Here is a 23,522-nt window from a genome sequence, read left to right on the forward strand (position 1 = left end):
CGACCCCAAGGCGGCGCAGCTCTCTCTCTCCCTCTCCCTCTCCCTGTCCCTCTCCCCGTCGACGTCGACATCGTCATCGACATCGTTAGCTTTAACGTCTCTGTTGCTTTCGATGTCGCAGTCGGCGTCCGCATCGACATCGGCATTGGCGTCGGCGTCGGCATCGGCGTCGACGTAGCCGTCGTTCTGATTGTGCATTTGCCTGTAAGTGTGTGCGTGAGTGCGCCTGGCAACCCTAGATTGCAATTGCATATCTAAACATGGATCGTATTTCCAATTGGCTTCGGCTTCGACTTCAAGCGTCGAGAGCTACGCGCGTCTGCCAAATGTCAAGCAACCCTCTCAAACCATCAGAATCCAAATCCCAATCCCAGTCCTATTCTCAGCCCTAGTGCGAGTCCTACGGCAACGACGACGACGACGTCAATAACCGGAAACTGTCGAAACAATTGAAACGATTTCGAAACCTGCCTCACTTTTCTGCCTTTTCTTCTGTTTATTTCCTTTTTGGTTTTGTTTTTTCGTTTCTTTGTTGTTGTTGTTGTTGTTGTTTTTGGCTCCTTTGAAATGTGTCATTGGAAGCGCATTAGGCAGTTCGGTTAATGGTCAACTGTTGGCCTATACATTACGCTTTTCGTGCTGAAAATGTCGCACCTCTGGTTTTTCTATGTTTTCCTACCAATGCGTGTGTCGACAAACACATGCTCGTATATAAATACATACATTTAAGTCTGAACGACTTACACAGAGCACTCATAAGCTATCCTTAGGCACTAGTACGGACCAAGCATGTGAGCATGACTGTGGTTTTGGTTAAGATTTTAGGAGCGCATAAATATGGGAGAGGTCAAGCAACTATGTACTTGAAGGCCTCAGCAAAAGGCACATAAGCAGCTACCAATTTGGTTGATTTATTAGGCATTACACCATTCGATTTTCTATGGTATGAGGCTGATTTAGAAATCCCAAGAAATTCATGTTTTCATTTTGAAGCACGACTTTTTTCCAAGGCTACAATCTTTTAATAAACTTATCTTCTATTCTACATACTCCTCGAGGTTTTAGAATCAATTAAGGAATAAGTCGATGTAAAGAACAAAATACCAAAATTAAGTTTAGAACATATCTGGCCCGTCTCTCATTTCCACGTTTTTCATTTTGGCCAAACCTAACAAAATGTCAACTATCGAACTAAACCGAATCGCAATTTTAGGTTTAAAACGAACGTCAACCATTTCATAAGACAGCAAAGCCTGTAACAGCATCTTAACATCTTAACTTTCGTTTCAAGTATATTTATAAGCCCAGCCATTAAATGATGGCTTGACACTAATATTGTTACTAATATTAGTCCAGAGTTTTATACAAATTGTAATAAACTATGCACAAATGGCATGAAAAGTCATCAAATAAATATAAATACACATTTTCCCCACTCCCTTACTATATGAGCATCAACTGAAGAAATGTTTTCACTCACTTTAAGTAAGCTATTTTTCATATTTCAGGTCATTAACGAACTTTCTATTTGTTTTAAGAACATCCGCTTCCAAGTTCATTTCTATAACATGGCAAACATTCCGTTCTAATTTACGTTGAGTGTAGATTATTTGGTGTAATTTTTGCGACCTGGACGCTCTAGCAGAACATATTCAAATGCATCTAGCTGCATCATCAGAAATGCAAGGGAGCTGGCATAAAATTATTATTAGAATGGCCAAGAAAGTGAAGATTGAAAAAGTATCTCCTCACGAGATTACATCATTAAATTACATCATAAAATATTCCAGTATATTTTATATTCTACAGTAATTTGAATATAATGTAAATAATTTGTAATTTGTATAGATTTAAGTACAATCCTATAGACATATTCTATGGACAATTTTTGCATTCCGCTTTAATGTACAGCTGGATTAAGCTGTCACATTTAAAGAATTATAGCACCAATTTTTTAATATAAACAAAGTGAGGTTGATCGTGGTGCCTAAAGGTATGCAGCATTTGACTTCAGTACTTGACGATCAGTAAGACCTAGCTTTCAAGTGTAAAAAGGACTAAAATCAGTCAATTCAATTATTAATGTACTTGCATGTGCGAGTGTGTGACTGATTTACGCTTATATGTACATTGTTGGCAAATTTGATGACCAGGCTGTCGTCGCAATTGGTACTGGGCCACTAATTATTTCAATATTTCTAACAATATTATCGGGGCGCACAAACACATGCATCCATATTGTTCACATACCTGTTTCTGAGTATGTGAATGAACGTACATACATACATATGTATGTGTGTGCAATGTACATGTAAGACTTCGTTTGGGTTCGTTTGCTGTCGTTGGCAGTTGCTGCTAAACTTCTTTAAAATTTTATACACAACCGCGAACAGAGACATACAAGTACATGCATGCATAAACATGTACACATGTATGTACATACATTTGTTTGTACATTTGCTAGTTTTTATGTGTGTTGTTTTTGTAAATGGCTTGCAGTTTAAAAACGTGAAAGCAGCAATAACAACGACAGCAAACAACAACAAGCCAAAACAATTGGAGGGGTGCAACGGGCGCAAAGGTAGACGCGACTCTGTCGACGTCGACGTGAACGCTGGCGTCGATGCCGGCGTCAGCTTCATCGTCCACGTCGCCGGCCGTTGGTCGGTCGTGCAAGCCTGGCAACTATAAAAGCGACACGGCAGCGTGGACATTGTCTCAGTTAAATATTGCTAATTAAGCGACAACAATCAACGAGCAGCAACAGCAGCGGAAACACTAACAACAACAACAACACCAATAACGTTGACCACAGGATGTCAGCGAGCGCGTTGTTATTAAAGCTCATCCTATTTTTTTTCAAGTGTTTGCAGTCAAAATCCAAACGAACAGGACAAATAGACAAACATAAATGAAATCTTTTGAGAAAGTTGTCTTTTCCATTATATTTTTTTAAGTGTAACAAGTGAAAAAGGTTTAACATATGCCAATGATATAAGGATAAACAAGGATAAATGAGTCCACGTTTTACAAACTTTTAATTTTAACAAACGTGAGCCCCACTTGAAAGCATACCCTTAGGCTGACTTATAAATAAAATTAAGAACGAAACTTAAATCGGTTCGATTTGACAAATTGAAAATCGATACATTTTAAAGCATATTAAAAGACATCGATGGAGCAAACTAGTTGAGCATCAAATATTTAAAAACATGCAACGTGCCACCCAATGGCCGCCCACTGAAGCACATGCCAATCAAGTATGTCTATAAATGTATGCATGCATGTACTTGTATATGTAAGTATGGACAAACACTAAGACCAGCACGTACGCGACCGGGACTCGATGGAACTCGAGCATATGTTCCACTCATCATTTATTAATCGTTAGGAGCGCGACTCCTGCGATTGACATCAAAGAAGCCATCACTCTCCGTTCATCATGTTGTGCATATGCGCAAATACAAGTTTATGCAGTTAATTAGTGAACTTAAGCCTTAACGGTGCTTATCGCAGCTGCTGGCCACTGCACAAGATTAGACTTAAGACTCTTGTGCGTGTGACAGCGGCTATTGTAAGAGACCCAAAGCACAGCAGAGGAATTAAAAGCAATTATGCATGTAATAGATAAATAAAAGCCGCTTAACTCTTAAATATTTCAGCAAACAACTATCTATACGGAGTCATGGAGTGAAGCCTTACCCATGTAAATATTTTCGACTTTGGGCTCGCTTACCAATCGCTAACCTTATTTATTCTTATTTTTTGAAGCAGGGCACTAATTAAATTAAACAGAAATTTAATGGGGTTGCACGCTTGCGCAATCTTTTGTGGCTAAAGTATCAATCGATATTCGCAATATTTATCGATCGACAAACGCCTATATATTGACTAGACAGTGTTTAAAAGCTACCAATCAGCATTTCAAACTGCCACCTTGCTACAAACGCTGCGCGCTTTCACATTCCAGTCATACGTCGTAGTAGCCCGTCAGCTTTCTGGCAACATTGAAACATCATTAAAACAGCTGATTCAACGCTGTAAACAAATTCTTTATGATAAATTTGTTTCTCTAAATTCCAAAACGAATAAATATCTGAAACAAAATCCAAAAATAAAGAGAAAAATACGCAACAACATATACAAAATGGGTGACAACGGTGAACATAATGAACAAAATAATCAACCGCCATCGGGGCAGTTACCACCACCACCAACTGGGCAATTTATTGCTCCTGGTGCCTTTCCTGGTTAGTTGGTAAAATTTGTAGCTGCTGATTAGATATTATTAAAATATGACATTTTCTAATAGGCTCATTGACACCCGGTTGGAATGATCCGCCATCAGTTTCGGCCGACAATGCTAATAGCCGTCGCCCACGGCTGGACTTGCGCAAACGTGTGCCGTTTCCTCTCGATGGCAGCAGCAACGCAACCATTACCACTATCACTAATAGAGGAAACGCACATGAAGGTGGAGGCCCACCTGTAAATGTACGTCCCGTGGCCAAAGTCTCGCCACAGCGTCTCGACATGCCCGCTGACGTTGGCAACAACTCCAATAATGGAAACGATAACATTCCCCAGCCACGCCTGCAGTCGCGTGCTCCGGGCAACTCTGACATGTCCAAGGTACCCGTGGCGAAGGTTCCGCCGCGTCAAAAGTAAGATGCGGTTCTCGACTATAGCAAGCAATTTATTAAGTTTAGCCATTTGTGTAACATATTTATGTGTATTTTATTTTATTTGGCTATTACGATAGTTTTATATCGATTAAATATAAAGCATTTAATGTAAGTAAGGCGTATATAGACAAAGACCTTCACGTTGCATTTTCCTTACCATGGCAGCTTTGCACCGTCGTACTGATAGAAGCCACCGTTGTGCGTCTCACCAAATTGCGACAATGTCTCTACAATCTGTGTAGTGCTCGCCTGGACATCCATGGGTGCATTGTTTCCACCCATATCAGTGCGGACCCATCCTGGATGAAGACTAACACAGAGTATTCGGTTGACATATAAATCAATACTCATCGATTTGGTTACTGCATTCAGCGCCGCCTTGGAGGTGCGGTACGGATATAGGCCACCCTCTTTGTTCGATTCAATCGAACCGAGAATGGAGCTCATGTTTATGATGGCGGCACGCTTCACGCCCATGGATTCATTCGCATTGGCCTGCGATGCCTTCTTCAACAGCGGTAGACAAGCCTGTTGTTAAACAAAATTGGTGATGTTAATGTCAAGCCTGGATCAACTCTTGTGCACTAACCTTGGTCAGCATAATGGGAACCACAGTGTTAGTTTGAAATGTGTCCAACAACTCCTGCGTCTTGGTGGCACTAATGCGTGTTGACTTGGGCGCTACGCCGGCATTGTTGAACAGCACATTGAGACCTGCATCTTTGGTGACGTCGGCAATTTGGGAGACAAGCGAATCGTAACATTCAAAGTTTTTTAAATCTGCAGATAAACGAGACAACTTGCAATAAGTACCCAGTTGAGCTTTAATAACAGTCACTTACCGATTTCTAGTATATGTATATTTGAATGCTCTTGCGACAATGCTTGCAGTTCCTTAAAAAAATAGAAAAAACATTTTAAAAATAATCAAATCGTAGTTATTTAAAAGTACTGTGGCGCCAAAGTACAAGCTTATTGAACACGTAATGCAGCTCTGAGCGGATTAGCATTATCCAACACTAAATTTTTTCCATTCTTGGAAGGGCAAACGCAGCTGCTGTGAGACGCCGGAAAGCCTACAAAAGCAAATGCAAAAGTTTTACGCCGCTTATTTCACGTTTACGTTCGCGAACGAAAGTATCTACCGGAAAGTATTTATTATTTACTATTTCTACGCCAGACTTGAACTGTTTCCATATTTGCTGTTGTTCTTTCGGAAGCTTGCGAAAAGATTTTGCAACAACTGTTACTTATCGTGTTAATTAGCATTAAACACTTGGAACATTTACAAAACATGGCGCCCGTAACAGAAAACGGTAAGTGGGCGTCCAGTTGGATAGTTGATCTTTTGCCCATAGCGTTTTTTATTCATGTATGTATGTATGCGCGTGTGTGTGAGTCAGACAATGGCGTCGTCTTAAGTAGTGATGACTTAACACAAAAGTACTTTTGGACACGGAACTTACAGTGGCCTGCTCCAGATTACGGCAAGTTGTAAAAAGATGCTGCGGCGGCTGCGGTAAGTTGTTCAGGGCCTTGACTAAACCTAGGCCCAAACCCCGATTGCAGCCCGTTATCAAAATGGAGTTCATTCTAAATGTTGCCACTTGCCCTCACCGTGTACTGTTTTGTGTAAATGTTGTTAGCCTTAATTTTTATTTATGCACCTTCCACGTTCCCGTCTTGAAATCTAATCGCGCGCGAACTCTCCTTCGTCGCCGCCGATTATACTTGAAAGATTAAGCAAGACGGTACAATAAAAATTGTACAATATGAAATAGTGGAAAAACACGCAGTTTGACTGATACCTCCTAAGACGACTGACTGGTAATAGTTGGACCCGATGTCGTACCCGCTAAATTGTCTTTATCGCTAACGTGCTTTTTTTTAACATTTGTACGTGTGTATTTATACATATGTATTTACGTTTCCACAGGGACCTATAATTTTTGCGGCCAGCTGACGACAGTGTTGCCAACGGCCCGAAATGAATGCATTTGTAAAAAGCCCAAAACAAGATTGAACAAAACACAGCCACCCGTTTAAATTGACTAGGGTGTGTGTAGATATTTTTATAAATGCAGAGTTTTATTACCAATATTTGTTTGTAAAATGTCATGTTCGCGCTTAGTGGCAACTCTGTAGGTCTAAATGGAAACCAACTGTTGCGTTTTCCAATTCGATTTTTTTAATGTTAATCTCAGATGTAGAAGTATAGTATTAGTATTGTTGTTTCAGCCAAACGCGCATGAATTGTATGCATAAGTAAATCAATGGCTGCTGACGGCAAGTTGCTTGACCACCCTGCCGGCTATTCTACTCTTCATAAGCTTTTTTGTTGTTCCCTTTTCGACACGCGTTCGCATCGGCGCTTCTGTTACGTAGCTGTTTTCGTTGCTGGCTCTGCTGCGGCCGTCGTACATTCCAAGCTTTCCAATTTCAATTGTGCTCTGTGCTTCTTCCTTTGTCTCTGCTAGCTGCTTTCGCCAACAAAACTTTGCACAACATAAGCAATGCGCATTGCATTTGTGGCTTTTAATCATCATAATATTGATTGCTTAGAGCAAAATAATTTCGAAAAGTTGCAACAGGTTACAACAGACGGTCTTGTGATAGTTCAAATAATATAAAAATAATAATAAAAGTACCCAAAATGTCACTCACACTCTGGAATTCGAGATTTTCAATAACGTTAGTTCGCCAGCACACAACGATATTTACATCAGCTAGGACGGCACTTACAGAAAATGCTATCAATAGTTCACATCTATCACAAAATTTCCTACAAAGACGACATTTTGCATTGAACCTAATGAAAACGAATACTGGTGGCGATGGCGGCAGAGCGCCAAGTAACTCTCGAAACCCCACAAACAACCAACGTGGATCGTCCCAACCGCGGTACACTAGGAATGCCTCGATGAGTCAAGGTGCTGCCGGCGGCGGTATCCCATTCGAGCACCCACATTGTGATCGTATAGCCATGTATGATTATGAGTCACGCAGGAACAGGATAACACGTGGTGAGCAAAAGCAACAAATGCAACAGCGAACACAAAAGGGATTTTGTGTGTGTGTGTGTGTGTGAGTGAGTGTGTGTAACGGCAGGGGGTACTCGCGATAATGATAATCGCAGCGTGTACTGCAGCTTCATGCATATTCTGCTGCGTGTGTAGACAAAACGATAACATGACAATCGCGCTTGCATTACAATTAAAAATCAAAAGAATGTTTACCTCAAAAAGTAAAAGTTGGTTATTCATAAACTAATACCATGCTGCTGTATCGTGTATGACCCGCGGGAAGTATTTTCTTTAAATGTGAGCGCTGAAGTAGACTGCGAGTGATTGTTTATTGCTACAACAACAATATAAATAACGGCCATATCAAGAAGCAATCAAGCTTTAACTTGTTATGCAATATCTGTTGCTGTTGATTGTGCCCTCTAAAATCCCGCCCCACCTCGCTATCGTCGATTCTTTCATCGACAATTTTTGCTTATCAAGAGTTAGTTTGCCGGTTTGCTTTTCACAGTTAGTTATTGTTTTGCATTGTCATGCCGCCTTCGCCTTGTCTGGTGAAATTCAAAGACAAATAAACACATACATACATATGTACAAGTATGTATCTATGTACGTGCGTAGCTTAATGTACACTTTAAAACTTTCCAACAGTGTCACAGTTTTTCATAAGCACCTTTTTATAATCATCTATCAATCTTGGCAGCCAGAATATTCGAGGGTGTTCTCTGTTGCCTTATAATGCATCAAGCGTTAACTTATTTTAATTTATAATCGTTGCGTCATCTCATCGTTAGCAACAGCCACTACAACAATGCGCACATTAACAACTTCACGACTTTTTTAATAATCAGCTTTTTTCTAATCGTTAAGTGATTGAGGGTGCGAGTAAGGGGGTGTAACATCTAACAAATGGTTTTCATGTAAATGAACACCCGTAACCATGGCAAGCATTTCGGTCAAAGCAAACCAAACCAAACCAACCAACCACATGTCAAGGGATTGTTGTATTAGATAGATAGATGATTGCTCTAGTTTGATTTGCACTCATCTATGCATTATTAATGTCTACTAGTGACGTCCATTTGAGTGTGGAACGTCATCAACGGGACACACCTAAGTCAAGTGAAACTGTTGTAGATGGATGTAAAACTAGCCCTGGCAACAGCGGTTCAGTTGGTCCGGGTGGCTCAAAGCGTGCATTGGCCTGTATGCGCCTTTTTGAGTTTGTGCCCGCATCTGTGGCTGAATCTGAACCTCAACAAAATTCCCGCAGTATTTATCGTTCAGCCTATCTGCATATCCGTCTACGCCAAATGGATCCACAAGGCGAAGAGCAGCAGGATAGGGAGGACCTCGATGATGACGAAGTGGTGATTAGACCCGAGTCAGATGTCATATTGGAAACAGGCAGCAAAGGTGTCGCGTCATTATCAGCAATAAATGCACTTTTGGTTTTTTTCATGCTATCTCTACAATATAAAATTTACGTGACTGAATGTGATCATGACGTCATAACTATAACATGAATGGGCACTGACTGGCAGTTCTAGCCATTACTGTGCATTTTTAACATTACCATTATAATTTGTATATTTATTTCAGGTCCTTACGACTACGACTTGATTGTAATTGGCGGTGGATCGGCGGGTCTGGCATGTGCCAAGGAAGCTGTGGCGTGCGGAGCTCGCGTTGTCTGTCTGGATTATGTTAAACCGACGCCCTTGGGCACCAAATGGGGCGTTGGCGGCACTTGTGTCAATGTTGGCTGCATACCAAAGAAGTTAATGCATCAGGCATCTCTCCTGGGTGAAGCGGTTCATGTACGTAAAGCTATAATATAGATGGGACGGTTCAACCCATACAATTCACTTGAATAACCAATTTGTTAAATTTATTTAAATGCAGGAAGCGGCCGCCTATGGCTGGAATGTGAATGAAAAAATCAAGCCAGACTGGAACAAGCTAGTATCCTCGGTGCAGAATCATATTAAGTCAGTCAACTGGGTTACACGCGTCGATCTTCGTGACAAGTAGGTTTCCTCTAACTTTTAACTGGAGCTTGCTCATTGTTGTTATTTTGTTGTTCTTTCGCAGAAAGGTCGAGTATATCAATGGTTTGGGCTCGTTCCTTGACCCTCACACTATGACGATTAAGATGAAGAGTGGCGATCGCAAAATCACCAGTCAGACATTTGTGATTGCCGTGGGTGGACGCCCTCGCTATCCGGACATACCTGGCGCTGTTGAGTATGGCATTACCAGTGACGATCTCTTCAGTCTGAATCGTGAGCCCGGCAAGACTCTAGTCGTGGGTGCTGGATGTAAGTTTTCGCTATTGCTTTTTTTATTTTGTGAAAGTCCACAAGTCGAAATAATATTGCACGACATTTTATAAAAAGTCTGCAAGCCGTTGCTATAATGTGGACAAGTACAAAACTTTTCTAAGCTGCTATATACATATATGAAAATACCTTGCGTATACCCTTCCTTTATTAAACATTTTTGCATCTCTGTACAGATGACGCAATTTAAACAATGCAATGCCACTGAAACCTTCGCTTAAATTTAAATCAATCCACATATCAATCCATATCTGAAGATATAAATGTTCATATATAATATATAATTGAAGCATCACGCACTTTTAAAGCGCTGTAACTTTTGTCTTTGTAATTTCAATCAATATTTTGAGATAAGCTTAAAGTGTTTCTATCCATTTTGCAGACATCGGACTAGAGTGTGCTGGCTTCCTGAAGGGCTTGGGCTATGAACCTACGGTCATGGTGCGTTCCATTGTCCTGCGTGGTTTCGATCAGCAAATGGCCGGTCTTGTTGCGGATTCGATGGAGGAGCGTGGCATCCCCTTCTTGTACCAATATGTACCGCTGTCCGTGGAAAAGCTATCAAGTGGCAAGCTATTGGTGAAGTATGAGCACAGCCAATCGGGAGAGGTTCGCTCCGACACTTTCGACACTGTGCTGTGGGCCATTGGACGCAAGGGCCTAGTCGACGACTTGAATTTGGCCAATGCAGGCGTCCATACGTTCAAGGATAAGATTCAGGTGGACTCCTATGAGGCGACAAATGTTCCGAATATTTATGCCGTCGGTGATATTATCTATGGCAAGCCGGAGTTGACACCCGTAGCTGTGCTCGCTGGTCGTTTATTGGCACGTCGCCTCTATGGCGAGTCCACTCAACGCATGGATTATACTGATGTGGCCACCACCGTATTCACACCATTGGAGTACGCTTGTGTCGGCCTAAGCGAGGAGGATGCCGTCAAGGAGTTCGGTGCTGATGAAATTGAGGTTTTCCATGGCTACTATAAGCCTACAGAGTTCTTCATACCCCAGAAGAGTGTGCGTCATTGCTACTTGAAGGCGGTGGCTGAGCGCCATGGCGAGCAGCGCGTGTATGGCCTGCACTATTTGGGACCAGTCGCCGGCGAAGTAATTCAAGGATTTGCCGCTGCCCTCAAGTCTGGCCTAACGATCAAAACGCTGATGAACACTGTGGGTATTCATCCCACGACAGCTGAGGAGTTCACTCGCCTGAACATTACCAAACGCTCTGGTCTGGACCCCACACCAGCCAGCTGTTGCAGCTAAGCAAAGCGGAAAGCTCAACGTTCGCACACATACGACGCCCACAATACCCCCACTAACTATTTAGAATTGTTGCCGCAGCCTAGTGAAAGTTTCTTCAAGTTTTGTTATACATAGTTTTGAAAATGTCACACAATAGCTATCACATTCTCACACACATGCAAAAGCACACACAAACACTCGCTAACCTACATATACGGACACATTTCTGGTGGCAACTCGGGATTATCGCTCAGGCTCCAGTGGAACTGGAGGAGGGAGACATCACAACAAGCCCCTCTGCGGATGCGACCTAAATTCAAAATTAAGAAATTATATGTTTAACGAAAATTCTTTATTTTTTTTAATGGTAAGAAAAATAAAATTTTTCATCCAAATAGGAAATTATTATTTTGTGTGATAAATAATGAATTTATTTCTTGGGAGCGGTTCCAACAATGATAATTGGTTCAAATGGTTGAAATTAGTCGTCAAACTGGCCCAAATGTCCATTTAATAAATACTACCCAGATAAACTGTTCAAATTAAAAATCTGAAGTTTATTTTCATCATCTTGTCGAATGTTTTATAGGCTTTGTGTGCTTTGAATAGCAGGACAGAAATCCGCAGAGCTTATATACATAGATATACTTGTAGATATCGTCAGACTGAAATGATTAAATTCAGGTCCAAAATTCTATGCACTACTTGGCTCAACAATTTTATAAAAATTGGTATCTATGTATGTACTTTTACTAGGGGATATTGCCCGTCTTTGCTAGGCTAAGTATTTTTGCTTGCAACTACATACAAGTATGTATGTATGTATTTCTCATTCCACATTCCACTACGCCGTAACAAATTAATTTGCTAGGTATCGAAAGCTAATTACTATTTATGTATGCACAACACATAAATGTATATACATACATACATATGTACTTATGTAAGTGCAGTACCTTTGTACATTATTATATTTATTTATTCTATGTTCCTATTAATATTCTAAAAAACACGTAGTTTATTTTGTACTCAAGTACTTACATACATACGTTAATCGGATTCGAATTTTCCGCTTAGTGTTTTGTTTGTAACAATTAACATATGTACATATGTATGTATTTTCTCCAGGGAGTCGTAACAACTGGCACAAATAAGAGTAGAGTGCATCAGCTCTGGATTCTATCTTTTGGCAAATACCAAATACCAGTTAGCATTGATTTGGCTAGAAATTGAGCGATTTATTTTATCAAAATGGCAATGATAAATTGGCGTTGCTTCTGACACAGACGACTGTTTCATATTCTGCAGATGAGGAAATGTTCAATACGATGACAATCGCAATGCAGAAACACTAATTATTTCTTAAATTAAAAGCTGTGCAATTTGACAACGACTTTTTGACAAATTAAGCAACTGCACAACATATACTTGTAAATAACCATATGTACATATTGCACATTAACTGGTCGAAATGTATGGTTCATGGCTTTTAATCGGAGCAGACCACAATTAGTCAATTATACGATTGATAATGAACAATTCCAACGTAAATTTGCAGTCGAAGATCATGGAGTACTTTTTGATTCCAGGGGTATTAATCGGTGTGCAAATTGTGCAAAAAAGAGGAGGAGCTATTCTTGTCGTTGCACATAAATAGGGGCAGAAATGACAACACAATAGGATCGCAGTACCTTATCCATTTCCTTTCGTGAAGAAGATATTAATGAGTTTTTTGGAGCTGAGCTGTGCGTGGGGGAATGATCAACTATTTTCTGTCAAAATTGCAAGTTTCTTTACGAATAAAATTCTCAATGAAGGAACGTAGTCTGTGTCGGCGGCAATGTTGGTGTTAGAGCGAGATGGCTGTACATACAACTATGAACACACTTTCGTAATTTATATTTCACGTTTATTTTGGGCTTTCCTATCTTTCGTATTGTGTAGTTTTTGTTTTCAACAAAATCAAAGACATTTACAAACTCTTTTATTTCGCACTCCACCTCCTTCATTACTTGATAAACTACATCTCCCGCTCTTCTGCTGCTCGTCGATTGCTCTAGTTGTTGGTTAATTAGCTGATTGAATATTATAGGAGCAACAGCTTTGTTTAAAAAAAAATATAACAATTAATTAGTATTTATATCAGATTAGATGCGGCATTTAGATGGCCACACTCTGCTTGGCCTCGTCTTGTCGTTGCTGCTTATTGACCGCCGATATACACTTAGCCATGGTTGGGGAGGCACGAGATATGGCATCGGTCATAAAGTATTCACGCAGTTCCTTCTGTTTAACATCGATAGCGCCACCGCTAATGGATTTGCTCTGCAAATGAAAGTAGATGGAAAAGCGGAACAGATTCCAAGCTGAGAATTCTTTAATATGTATTTATACTCACGGTTGCTGTCTTTGGGCTGAGTTCATTAAAGCTGGCTTTCTCCAGCTTACCAAGACGAGTTAGATGAGGCGCGATATCTTCGAGGCGTGTGCGCAGTTCGTCCAAGGTATCGTAACCCAGGGGAGTACCCGTAACCTCGGAGAGTGCACGCAAAATCTTCCAATCCTCACGTGCCATGCCCGGTGGAGAAACGCCGGGCAGTGTTTGCTGTGCACGGCCCTCAGTATTGACATAGGTTGCCTGCTTTTCAGTATAGGCGGCACCTGGAAGCACTGCGTCGGCAATGGAGGCGCCGTTGTCACCATGCGAGCCAATATAGACAACGAAACAATCCTTGGGGAGCTGTTCGCGGGTCAGTTTACCGGCATCGGCATTCAACAACACAAGGACCTTAGGCTGTGCCTGGTTGATACGTTGCAAGCCCGGCTGGTAGCCCACATCATAGGCACCAACCTGAGCGGCATTGTTTTGCAATACATTGAAGGGATTCCAATCCTGCAAAGATAATTATGATAGGTGTAACTATAAAATTGATGAGTTGCAGCAACTTACTGGCTTCTTAAGCTTCTCGCAGTACTCAGCAATGGTGGCATGTATGGCAGCGCCGTCAGAACGCTCCAATATATCAGCGCCTATAATAATAGCCGGTTTCTTGGCACCCTCTAGCACCTTGGAAAAGGCGTGCGATCCGCTGCAAACGTCCTTAATAAGACTTGCATCAGAGCCCAAGTTGTCGTGACTATACGACAGATCGATCTTGGGTCCAATAGAGGCGATCTGCAACTCATTATGCACGTAAGCCTTGCGTAAGCGCGTGTTGACTAATGGAGCCTCATACCGTGGATTGGTGCCGACCAACAGCACAGCGTCGGCTTCTTCAAGACCTGAGGGAGAGAATATATGTACATGGTTTTCATACGCCCTCACTTTGCGTTGCATGACACCCACCAGCAATGTTGCTGTTAAGTAGATAATTGGCGCGCACATCGGTGCCTGAGCCCTTGATGAAATCCTGCTCAGTGACCAGTGTCTCACCCTCCAGGCGGTTGATCAAGTCCTTCAGCGCCACCATAGCCTCAACATCAGCTAGTTGGCCTGCAACACCAGCAATCTGGCCATTGGCTTTCTGCAGAGCCTTGGCAACAGCAATTAGGGCGCTCTCCCATTCGACTGCCTGCAGTTCACCATTTGGCATGCGCACCATGGGCGCGACTAAACGCTGACGCTTCAGACCATCGCAAGCGAAACGCGATTTGTCCGCAAGCCATTCCTCGTTAACATCCTCGTTTTCACGCGGCAGGATACGCAACACTTCGTTCGTGCGTGTACTAATAACAATATTGCTGCCGACGGCGTCCAGCACATCAATGCTGCTCACCTTACGGATCTCCCAGGGGCGGGCCACAAAGCTATACGGCTTGTTGGTCAACGCGCCGACAGGGCACAAATCGATGACATTGCCAGAGAGCTCGGTAAGGAAGAGCTTCTCCACATAGGTGCCAATTTGCATATCATTACCGCGACCTGTGGTGCCCAAATCATCGACACCGGCTATTTCCGAAGCAAAGCGAATGCAACGTGTGCAGTGAATGCAACGGGTCATGATGGTCTTTACCAGCGGTCCGATGTCCTTGTCCTCCACAGCGCTGCACATGTGGAAGAAGCAGAAACATTGATGCACAACCTTTATGCCATTACATCAGTAGATGGAAACTAACCGTTTGCCCGTGTAGTTGATGTCGGTGAAGCGTGAACGGTCCGAACCAAAAGCCATGGCCTGATCCTGCAAATCGCACTCGCCGCCCTGGTCGCAAATGGGGCAATCCAATGGATGATTCATCAGAAGGAATTCCATAACACCTTCGCGCGCCTTACGAGTCATCTCCGAGTTGGTCTTGATGCGCCAACCCTTCATCACAGGCATGGCACAAGCAGCTACAGGCTTGGGACTCTTCTCCACCTCCACCAAACACATACGGCAATTGCCAGCTACGGCCAAACGCTCATGGTAGCAGAAGCGCGGAATCTCAACACCAATTTGTGCGGCAGCCTGCAAAAACAATTTTCATAGAATATACACAAAAGTTACTTGTATTAGACTCACCTGTAGCACTGTGGTTCCAGGTAGCACCTGCACGGGTATGTCATCGACAAAGACTTCAATTGTATCGGGCGCTTTGGCTGGTGTCTGGGCGACTATGGCGCTGGTGCGAACCGCTCGGCTGGCGATTTGGTGTGTTGGTGAGCCCAGTGCGCCCAGCGCCTTCACAAGCGGTGCACGGATCATATTTTCTGCAATTAAGAATCGAAAGAAAAGACTCCGTGAGTGTCTATTTAATACGATTGTTGCTTTTGCGGAACAAATAAAATGATCTTTCCTGCCAATTACATAAGTTGCCACAGGCAGGGTTTATTGATTTCTAACCAGTGTCCAAAACACTGTCAACAATACAGTAGTCCAACAGCACCACCCACTGTTTAGTTACACTTCCAGCCTAAATTGTTCAATGTAAATCCAAACAAGACCTACCAAAATGCTGGAAAATATCTTCAGCGCTACAATTTTAATGCGGACAAGACAACTTTTTTTATTGCGTTGCTTTGACAGTTGTAGTGGTGCGTGGTGTTGCCAACTACACGTTTGACAGCTCCGGCATTTGTTTCGCTACAATGCCCGTAAAGAGTAGTGCGTAAGTTTTATAAGCTTTATTTTTTAAATGCATATCAAAATATTTGCAAGCTGTTTGCTTTTTAATCAACACACGAATTTTAATTAATGTTAGCAACAATGTGGGCAGCTCCGCTTTTCACACGCAGTTGGCAACGCGATGCCGCAACAGCTGACCGCATGTTGTTTACATTTGGCCGTTAGCTTTGCATGCAGACGAAGGCAAATGAAGTTCAATTTTATTTCGAAACATTTTTCTTTTAATAATTTAAAATTTAATAAAAAACAACCATGTAACAACTACTATACAGATATGTGACCTGACGCCCAATTTGATGATACTATCTGTCACAACTTATTTCTATGGTTGTTGTTGGTCCACTACCGGCGGCTTAAGGCTCAAATGACGCATGCGCGCTCACTGACCGTTTAAGTTTTGTGTTATCCAAACCAATTGGCTGAACATGACGCATTTGGCGTCACAATTGTTGATAAGTTTGGGTTGCTCTGTCGCCGACGCCACAAATAAGATCTGTCTTGAAGATCTTGGTATCTAGACATAAAAGTCACGCGAAAAATTACATGCAACAGAGCAAAGTACACGACAGCAGAAACAAGGATGATGATCATAATGATGTGCGGAGCCGGAGCTGCCATGGGGTAAGTGTAGGTCGCTTTTGTTTGAAATGTAATGTTCATGTCGGCTCTGACGTGGACGGGGACGGACTAACGCACGATTTGTACAATTCATCGTAAATTCCAGTGGATTTAAAAAAAAAACTCCCCTAGTGCGCGCCTCTGCTTGCGGTTACGGGTAATCAGATAAAAATATATTATGACGTTCCAAGACCGACTTTTCATTGTTAATTGAGCGGAGGATAAACCTACCTATCCGAACCGGCATGGCGCGACTCAATGATTGAGACGTGCTTGATATGTATCTGTATCTTTTGGCATCGCAAACGTCGCCGCTGCCGTTGACGTCGCCATAACAGATGCGATGCAGCAAGCGATGCTGTCCGACCGACTTCACCTTCGTCTTTCACATCTCATCGTTATTCTTCTTCTTCTCATTGTTGGCGGCGTCTTCGTCTTCGCATTTCCATTGGCATTGGCGTCTGTTGGCTGTCGCGTCTCGCTCTCGTGCATTGCTCTTATCTTGTATCTTATAGGTTTTTTTTTGTTTTGTTTCCACACTATCGCTTTGTATCTCTTACACATGTACGGTTGCTGCTTGTTGTTGTTGCTGCTCTTAGTGTATTTGTTGTTATTGCTGTTGTTAATGCCGGTTGTACGCTGATGCCACGCTCCAGACGTGTCGCCACAATTTGCCGCCAAACGCCACTACTGACAACGACAACCATGCCGGCATTGTTGGTTGGCGCCTAAAATCAAACGGGGGCTGGGCTGGCCGGGTCGGGTCGGGCCCGGCTCGGCCTAGCTTAGCCTGGCCAGGCGGGCGCTCCATACAAATTTTAAAAATAACGTGCAACATCGGCAACAACAGCAACAAAGATGACGACGACTAATAATGTGATTTGTACGTTCGTGGCTATTTTCGTGCTGAGCATTTTGCGCGCGCCTGTCGCCTTCGGCATAGAATCCATTCCCTGCTATTGCAGTCTCCCCCCACCCCTCTATGAGTTTTACTCGATATAGAGGTCTGGTCTCCATTCTCATGCTCCGTCTGCTCTTCCCCTCGTCCCAATGCTACAGTCTTTTAGTATGTGATAATTTTAAGCAATTTACTCCCCTTCTTTTGTTCTGAGCATTTTGTTTTTTTTTTTGCTGCTTAACGAATCGCTTAAATTGTTGTCGTCGAAAGTTCTCCCTTTTCCTTACTGCCCCAATACATATGTATGTATATATGTACGTATGTACATACAGACATACATTTCTATATCAGTTTATATTTATGCTCTGCGACCATATTCTCCAAGTTGCCAAGCAAATTTTTATTTTGCAAGATAAGGCAACCATTTTTAGGGCATCTGTCATGAAGGAGACATGCAAATACACGCCTTTGTATTAAGCTACACGGTATATTTTTTTATGGCACACAGACCAAGATAACTGCAGATGGCACACGACAAAGTTTTAACAATTAAAGTTGATATGTATCTTAATCTTAACATATTTGTAATTAACTTCTCAGAGGGTTTGATGCGATTATAATAGTAATTATATTAAAAGTATATTTTTTATATATGTACATTTAATTTAGTTTTATTTATCCCCATAACATTTTTTACCCAAGCTAAGTACGTATGTATTGGACCACTTCAGAATAGAACCGAGGTTTGTGGAGATTATGAATCAGCCGCTTCTATAATCCCCTCCGATCTTCGCTTAGTCTCAACTGAGCTATAAAGTTTCACAGATCAACTATCTTTTAAAATTGCTTAAGTGAAAAGTTTGCTTTGAACAGATTCTAGCATCGAAGATTATGAAAAGCACCCTAATTACAAATTATATGAGTATGTTAATAGAACAGGGGTTTTCTTATATACTTGTATGTGAGATAGCAATAGTAAGTACTATACAGCATTTTTAAATTTTAAATTAGCTTGCCTAACCACCTGAAGCCTCCTCTCTACTGTCATCCAAAGGGGTGGTTTCCCATTACCGAGACAAATCTCTATCAGATAATGGCTCTACAGATTTGGCGCCACTTGCTACAACAACAACAATAACTGGACGTAGGGACAGGGTCACTGTCGATATTTTCTCTAGGGTCTTGCTGCTGGAGAAGGGGGTCGCATGCAGTTGATGGCGCGACAGTCAGATCATCATCATCATTATCATGAATGGCAGCCGACGTTGCATCCCATTCAGGGCGCCAACGACGCTACTCACCAGCACACACCACAACTACTACCAATAACAACAATGCACAGGTCAGTATGAACTTCTGCTGCTGCCGCTGCCGCAGCCGCTGCCATTGCTGGCGTCGCGTGTTCGTCTAAGCGATGAAACGACAATAACAAAAACAACGTCTTCGGCTCCGGCTCGTCGTCATCGTCAATGTTATTGTTGTTGCTGTTGTTGTTCTTGTCGTCATTCGGCTCGTCTGCGATGGCAGAGACGGCGGCAGCGGCAGCAGTAGCGACTGACTGTGGCTGTGGCTCCCCAATCGTGTGCTACGATTTCCTTCAAATAAAACCGGCGCCGCTTTGCAATTTTCACTTAGTTTGAGTCTGAACGGCGTTACCTACGCGACTGTGCCAGCGTCTGTATATATATATATATATATATGTGTGTGTGTGTGCGTGTGCAAGCGAGCGATCGCGATCGTGTCTGTACTACTGCTATCCATCATTATCATCATCGGCGAACTGTATACTGATCAATCGATCGATTGCGATCTTTATCAACGAACAACAGAAAAAGACTTCATCGTCGCTCTTTAAAAATCAGTATCAAATCGCATTGATACTATGTGTTACGATCCATTTAAGCGCATTATTTTGTCTTTAAAATTCCCAATTATCGTTGCGCATGCGCAATAGACAGTGCCTGACAACAACAACAGCACCAACAACAATAACAGTTAATATTTGTGACCGGCGCCGGCGTCTATACTGAACAACAAAACCCCAATCGCCCCGGATAACGAGACTGTCGCGACGGTCGCCAAATATTCGCGTATCTTCACATGCTATTGTACACACACACATGCATATGTATCTATAGATATATGTATATACATACATACATACCTTTGTCTCGATGTCTGTTTGTGTATAGCTAAGATCTATATCTTATATCTCACTATAGTTTGTATTTTAAAATTCTGCACATTAAACGCGCGCGTGTGTGATTTCCTTTTTGTTGTTGTGATCTGCGACGTATTTACATACATACATACATATGTACATTTGTCTGTTTGTATGGTCTCTGCATATCTTTTGTTTTGTGATTTGTGTTTGATTGCTTTGGTTATTTTTTGTCGTTGTCGTCTCATTTGCGGTTAATTGTTGCGGGCTTTGTGAAAAACGCAGCTTTGCGCCTTCAATATTGGGTAAGTAGTACATATGTACATAAATGCAAATATATACATATATGTATGTACATATGTACATATACATATATCTAAAAGCTGTGGTTCAGTCTACATGTTTTAGAATACATAATACAAGTACATTGCTCTCTGCCCTCAACTTCCTATCTTTCTTAGCTTCTTATGATATTTGCTTCAGTACTCTGGCGAAAACAGTAGCTATAGCCAGCTATAGTTCAGCTAATTTCCTGTGTGATGTCAGCAGTCCCACACACACACACACATACATACACATATTCGCACACACACACACATACTTGCGCATGCGCAAGCATCTTAAAGATAAAAGCCAGCCAAATAAATGCTACAAACAACTCCCAAAAAGGTCAATTTGTATATGGCCAGCAGCAGCAGCAACAACATTGTACGAGGCATAGCGAATGAAATAAAATTCAATTTTTGTGGGCTGTGCTGCAGTGCGTCCGCTCTTGAGAAGCCGCCGGGCCTTTGTCTCGTCGTTACAATTTTGTTGCCGGGCAATCCGCAAACTCGCGCACATCCGAAACGCCTGTGCAAAATTTATGGTCTGCATTATTGTTATTATTTTTTTTTCCACAACAACAGCAAAGAAAGACTCCACGAGAGATATTAACAAAAACAGCAGCAGCAGCAACAGCAACAACAAGAACAACACAAGTGAAGCAGAGCTGCAAAATAAAATCAAACGATGTTGCCATAAAAATACATTTTCGTCCCACATGCGAGTATAGCGCAACTATTGACAACAACAGCAACGATGTCTCCGAGCAGCACTAAAGAAATTAAAATATGCCCCGAGAGACAGCAGCAGCAACAGCAACCACAACAACAGCGGCAGAAACGCGTTGGAGTTACGTGCGATGTGCTGCCCAGGCCCCAAGACCCGGCATTTTACGTTAAAAGTTTCATTTCATTCATAAAAATAAAAACTGTCTGTCTGCGTGCCTGTCTCTCTACGTGTGTGTGTGTGTGTGTGTGTGTGTGTGTGTGTGTGTTTGAATGAAACTACAACATATGAATGAATGGGGAGGAACATGCATGTATCTAAGTATGTACAACCATACATACATACATAAATACATATACATATGTATACTACCTATGTATGCATGCATGCTTGTCTGTATGAATGGAGAAGCTCAGGCGACGGCACAAGGCGCTCTCGGGTAGGCGTTCCAAGGCGTACAAATTGCTTTTGCACGCTTGCTCGCCCAAAGTGAAATCTTTTCTTATTTATTTATTTAATTTTTTCGCTGTCTTGCGAGTGGCCCAAGGCGTTTCCGTTTACTTCATAGGATATACTATAGTATGTACCTACATAGATTTTAAGGCGATGTACAAAATGAGGCATTAATATGCCATATATACCTATGTATGTATGTATAGTACATATCTACAAACGTGAAAATACAGTCAGAGAAAAGATGCAACATTTTTTCATTTACTTGTCAAAAAGGCTATTCCTGCAAAAAATTAAAATGACTTCATGTTTTGAAAAACTTGCAATTGATGTGAACATTTCTGAATTGTCCTTCCGCTATATACACATATAGTACATACGCAGCTATAATACAAATTATATATCTAAAGATGTGGCTTATAATTTGTAGAATAGTTTATATTTGTTGATTAAACCTCAACATAGAATTAGGTCATTAGGCCTACAACAATCACTAAATTCGAGAAGTTAATGGCAATCCTAAATTAGAAAAAAAAAATGGCCATGTTCATACTTGTATGATTTATTTCTTAAAAACTTGTATCATATTAAATTTCGATGTTAATCCCTTATCACACTTGAAGAACAATAATTTAATTCAATTAATATTCACAACAGAATTGTCCGTTTCTCCGTTTATTCATTACAAGAGATAAACAAGTATATAGACATCTAATAAAATCAAGTTTATGTTATAGCATTAAATTTAAACCCAATCATATACTTCTACATAGCTATAATAAACAACCTGTTCCAATTTATTCCGCAAATCGGCCGATAGTTTTATTGGTAGCTGCAGAATATAGGAAGTAGATTAATCTGGCGCCAACAATAAAAATAAGGAACAGATTAGTACAATATTTAAATTCGATAGCTTTGGATTTGTGACGCACACAGATAGATTATTACTTACAAATTATGATTTCAATAAAATATTGCAAGTTCAGCATTAAAATAATACGTAGTCTTACCATAATTGATTCACAAAAACTATTGCATTGTGAAGGTGGATTTAAAAAATGCCATGTTGATGGCTTGAGTTAAGTTAGTTTGAGGTCTAGCCTTATGTTTTACTTTCTGAATATGCCGATAGCTTTATATAATTTAAAGGTTAAATATAAACATATTCATTTATTTCCAAAATTGTAAGAAAAGCTTTATAAGCAATACGTTCTGAAAGGCCTGTCGGTATGGAGAATTTAGAATATGTGCTATATCTCTTTTTTTTATTGTTTTAATAAGTTTTGCTATAGTTTTTCAAATTGATATTACATTTGTTTTTTAATTCGTAAATATGTGTATGTTGAGTTTTTAAAGGATTGTGGAATGACCGGGCTGTACAAATTATTTGCACGATAGCGAGGCACATATCTATTTATATTTTCTATTACAAACATTAGCTAAATATTGACAAATATATATGCATATACTCGTGTATACATAGGTATGTATATACTTATAACTCTCACGATGAAGCCCGCATAAGGAGCATGTAAGCTAGCTTCGGGGTGCCCATAAATGGGGTTCTTCTGCATTTTTTTCGTTTTCTTTGTGCAATATAAGTAAATAATATTGGTGATACGGTCGCTGAGCGCTATTTGCATACAAAATCGAACAGAGAGATGATCTAATGTGGTAGACGCGTTTACATGTGCGCTCGTACCATTGAAGATGATGGCGCCGATGATGTGATCGCACAACAAAGTATTTGTAGCTACAAAATTTTGCGAAGCGTCAACAAAGCCGTTGACAAAAGTCAAGACTAAAACGCCAACGTTATTTTGAAATATGGTAGGCAGGCAGTTTCCATTCTGGAATGACAAAACACATTTGTATTGCTGGGAATCTCTTGGAAGAGTCACATACACACAATCACAAAAAATAAATATAGAAGCCCATC

At 41.2% G+C, this 23,522-nt stretch overlaps 4 protein-coding genes across 7 annotated transcripts; 2 read left to right on the top strand and 2 right to left on the bottom strand.

Annotated features, from left to right (window-relative positions):
* The first annotated feature begins 4,030 nt into the window (after positions 1–4,030).
* On the top strand, positions 4,031–4,797 carry LOC115626657. The gene is made up of 2 exons (XM_030522067.1): positions 4,031–4,250; positions 4,313–4,797. The coding sequence occupies exons 1-2, from the start codon at positions 4,148–4,150 to the stop codon at positions 4,666–4,668; spliced, it is 459 nt and encodes a 152-aa protein (XP_030377927.1). The 5' UTR covers positions 4,031–4,147; the 3' UTR covers positions 4,669–4,797.
* Positions 4,676–6,617, bottom strand: LOC115626656 (C-factor). 2 transcript variants are annotated; one of them, XM_030522066.1, is made up of 5 exons: positions 6,494–6,569; positions 6,152–6,415; positions 5,528–5,579; positions 5,275–5,465; positions 4,676–5,213 (listed from the first exon to the last, which is right to left on the bottom strand). In XM_030522066.1, exons 2-5 carry the CDS (start codon positions 6,275–6,277, stop codon positions 4,839–4,841), a joined length of 744 nt encoding a protein of 247 aa, XP_030377926.1. In that variant the 5' UTR covers positions 6,278–6,415; positions 6,494–6,569; the 3' UTR covers positions 4,676–4,838. The 2 variants fall into 2 exon arrangements, with proteins under 2 accessions (XP_030377926.1, XP_030377925.1); XM_030522065.1 differs by having other exon boundaries at positions 6,152–6,617.
* LOC115626655 (thioredoxin reductase 1, mitochondrial) lies at positions 5,831–11,720 on the top strand. 3 transcript variants are annotated; one of them, XM_030522064.1, is made up of 5 exons: positions 5,831–6,001; positions 9,311–9,528; positions 9,614–9,738; positions 9,803–10,029; positions 10,433–11,720. In XM_030522064.1, exons 1-5 carry the CDS (start codon positions 5,980–5,982, stop codon positions 11,317–11,319), a joined length of 1,479 nt encoding a protein of 492 aa, XP_030377924.1. In that variant the 5' UTR covers positions 5,831–5,979; the 3' UTR covers positions 11,320–11,720. The 3 variants fall into 3 exon arrangements, with proteins under 3 accessions (XP_030377924.1, XP_030377922.1, XP_030377923.1); XM_030522062.1 differs by lacking the exon at positions 5,831–6,001 and adding an exon at positions 7,307–7,708; XM_030522063.1 differs by lacking the exon at positions 5,831–6,001 and adding an exon at positions 8,755–9,124.
* A 1,470-nt stretch (positions 11,721–13,190) lies between these two features.
* Positions 13,191–16,320, bottom strand: LOC115626646 (NADH-ubiquinone oxidoreductase 75 kDa subunit, mitochondrial). Its single transcript, XM_030522051.1, has 7 exons — positions 16,227–16,320; positions 15,801–15,988; positions 15,415–15,746; positions 14,645–15,342; positions 14,249–14,580; positions 13,697–14,191; positions 13,191–13,623 (listed from the first exon to the last, which is right to left on the bottom strand). Exons 2-7 carry the CDS (start codon positions 15,981–15,983, stop codon positions 13,459–13,461), a joined length of 2,205 nt encoding a protein of 734 aa, XP_030377911.1. The 5' UTR covers positions 15,984–15,988; positions 16,227–16,320; the 3' UTR covers positions 13,191–13,458.
* Between the last annotated feature and the right edge of the window lie 7,202 nt (positions 16,321–23,522).

Source organism: Scaptodrosophila lebanonensis, unplaced genomic scaffold (assembly GCF_003285725.1).
Source record: "Scaptodrosophila lebanonensis strain 11010-0011.00,11010-0021.00 unplaced genomic scaffold, SlebRS2 tig00000089-arrow-pilon, whole genome shotgun sequence".
Classification (NCBI taxonomy): domain Eukaryota; kingdom Metazoa; phylum Arthropoda; class Insecta; order Diptera; family Drosophilidae; genus Scaptodrosophila; species Scaptodrosophila lebanonensis.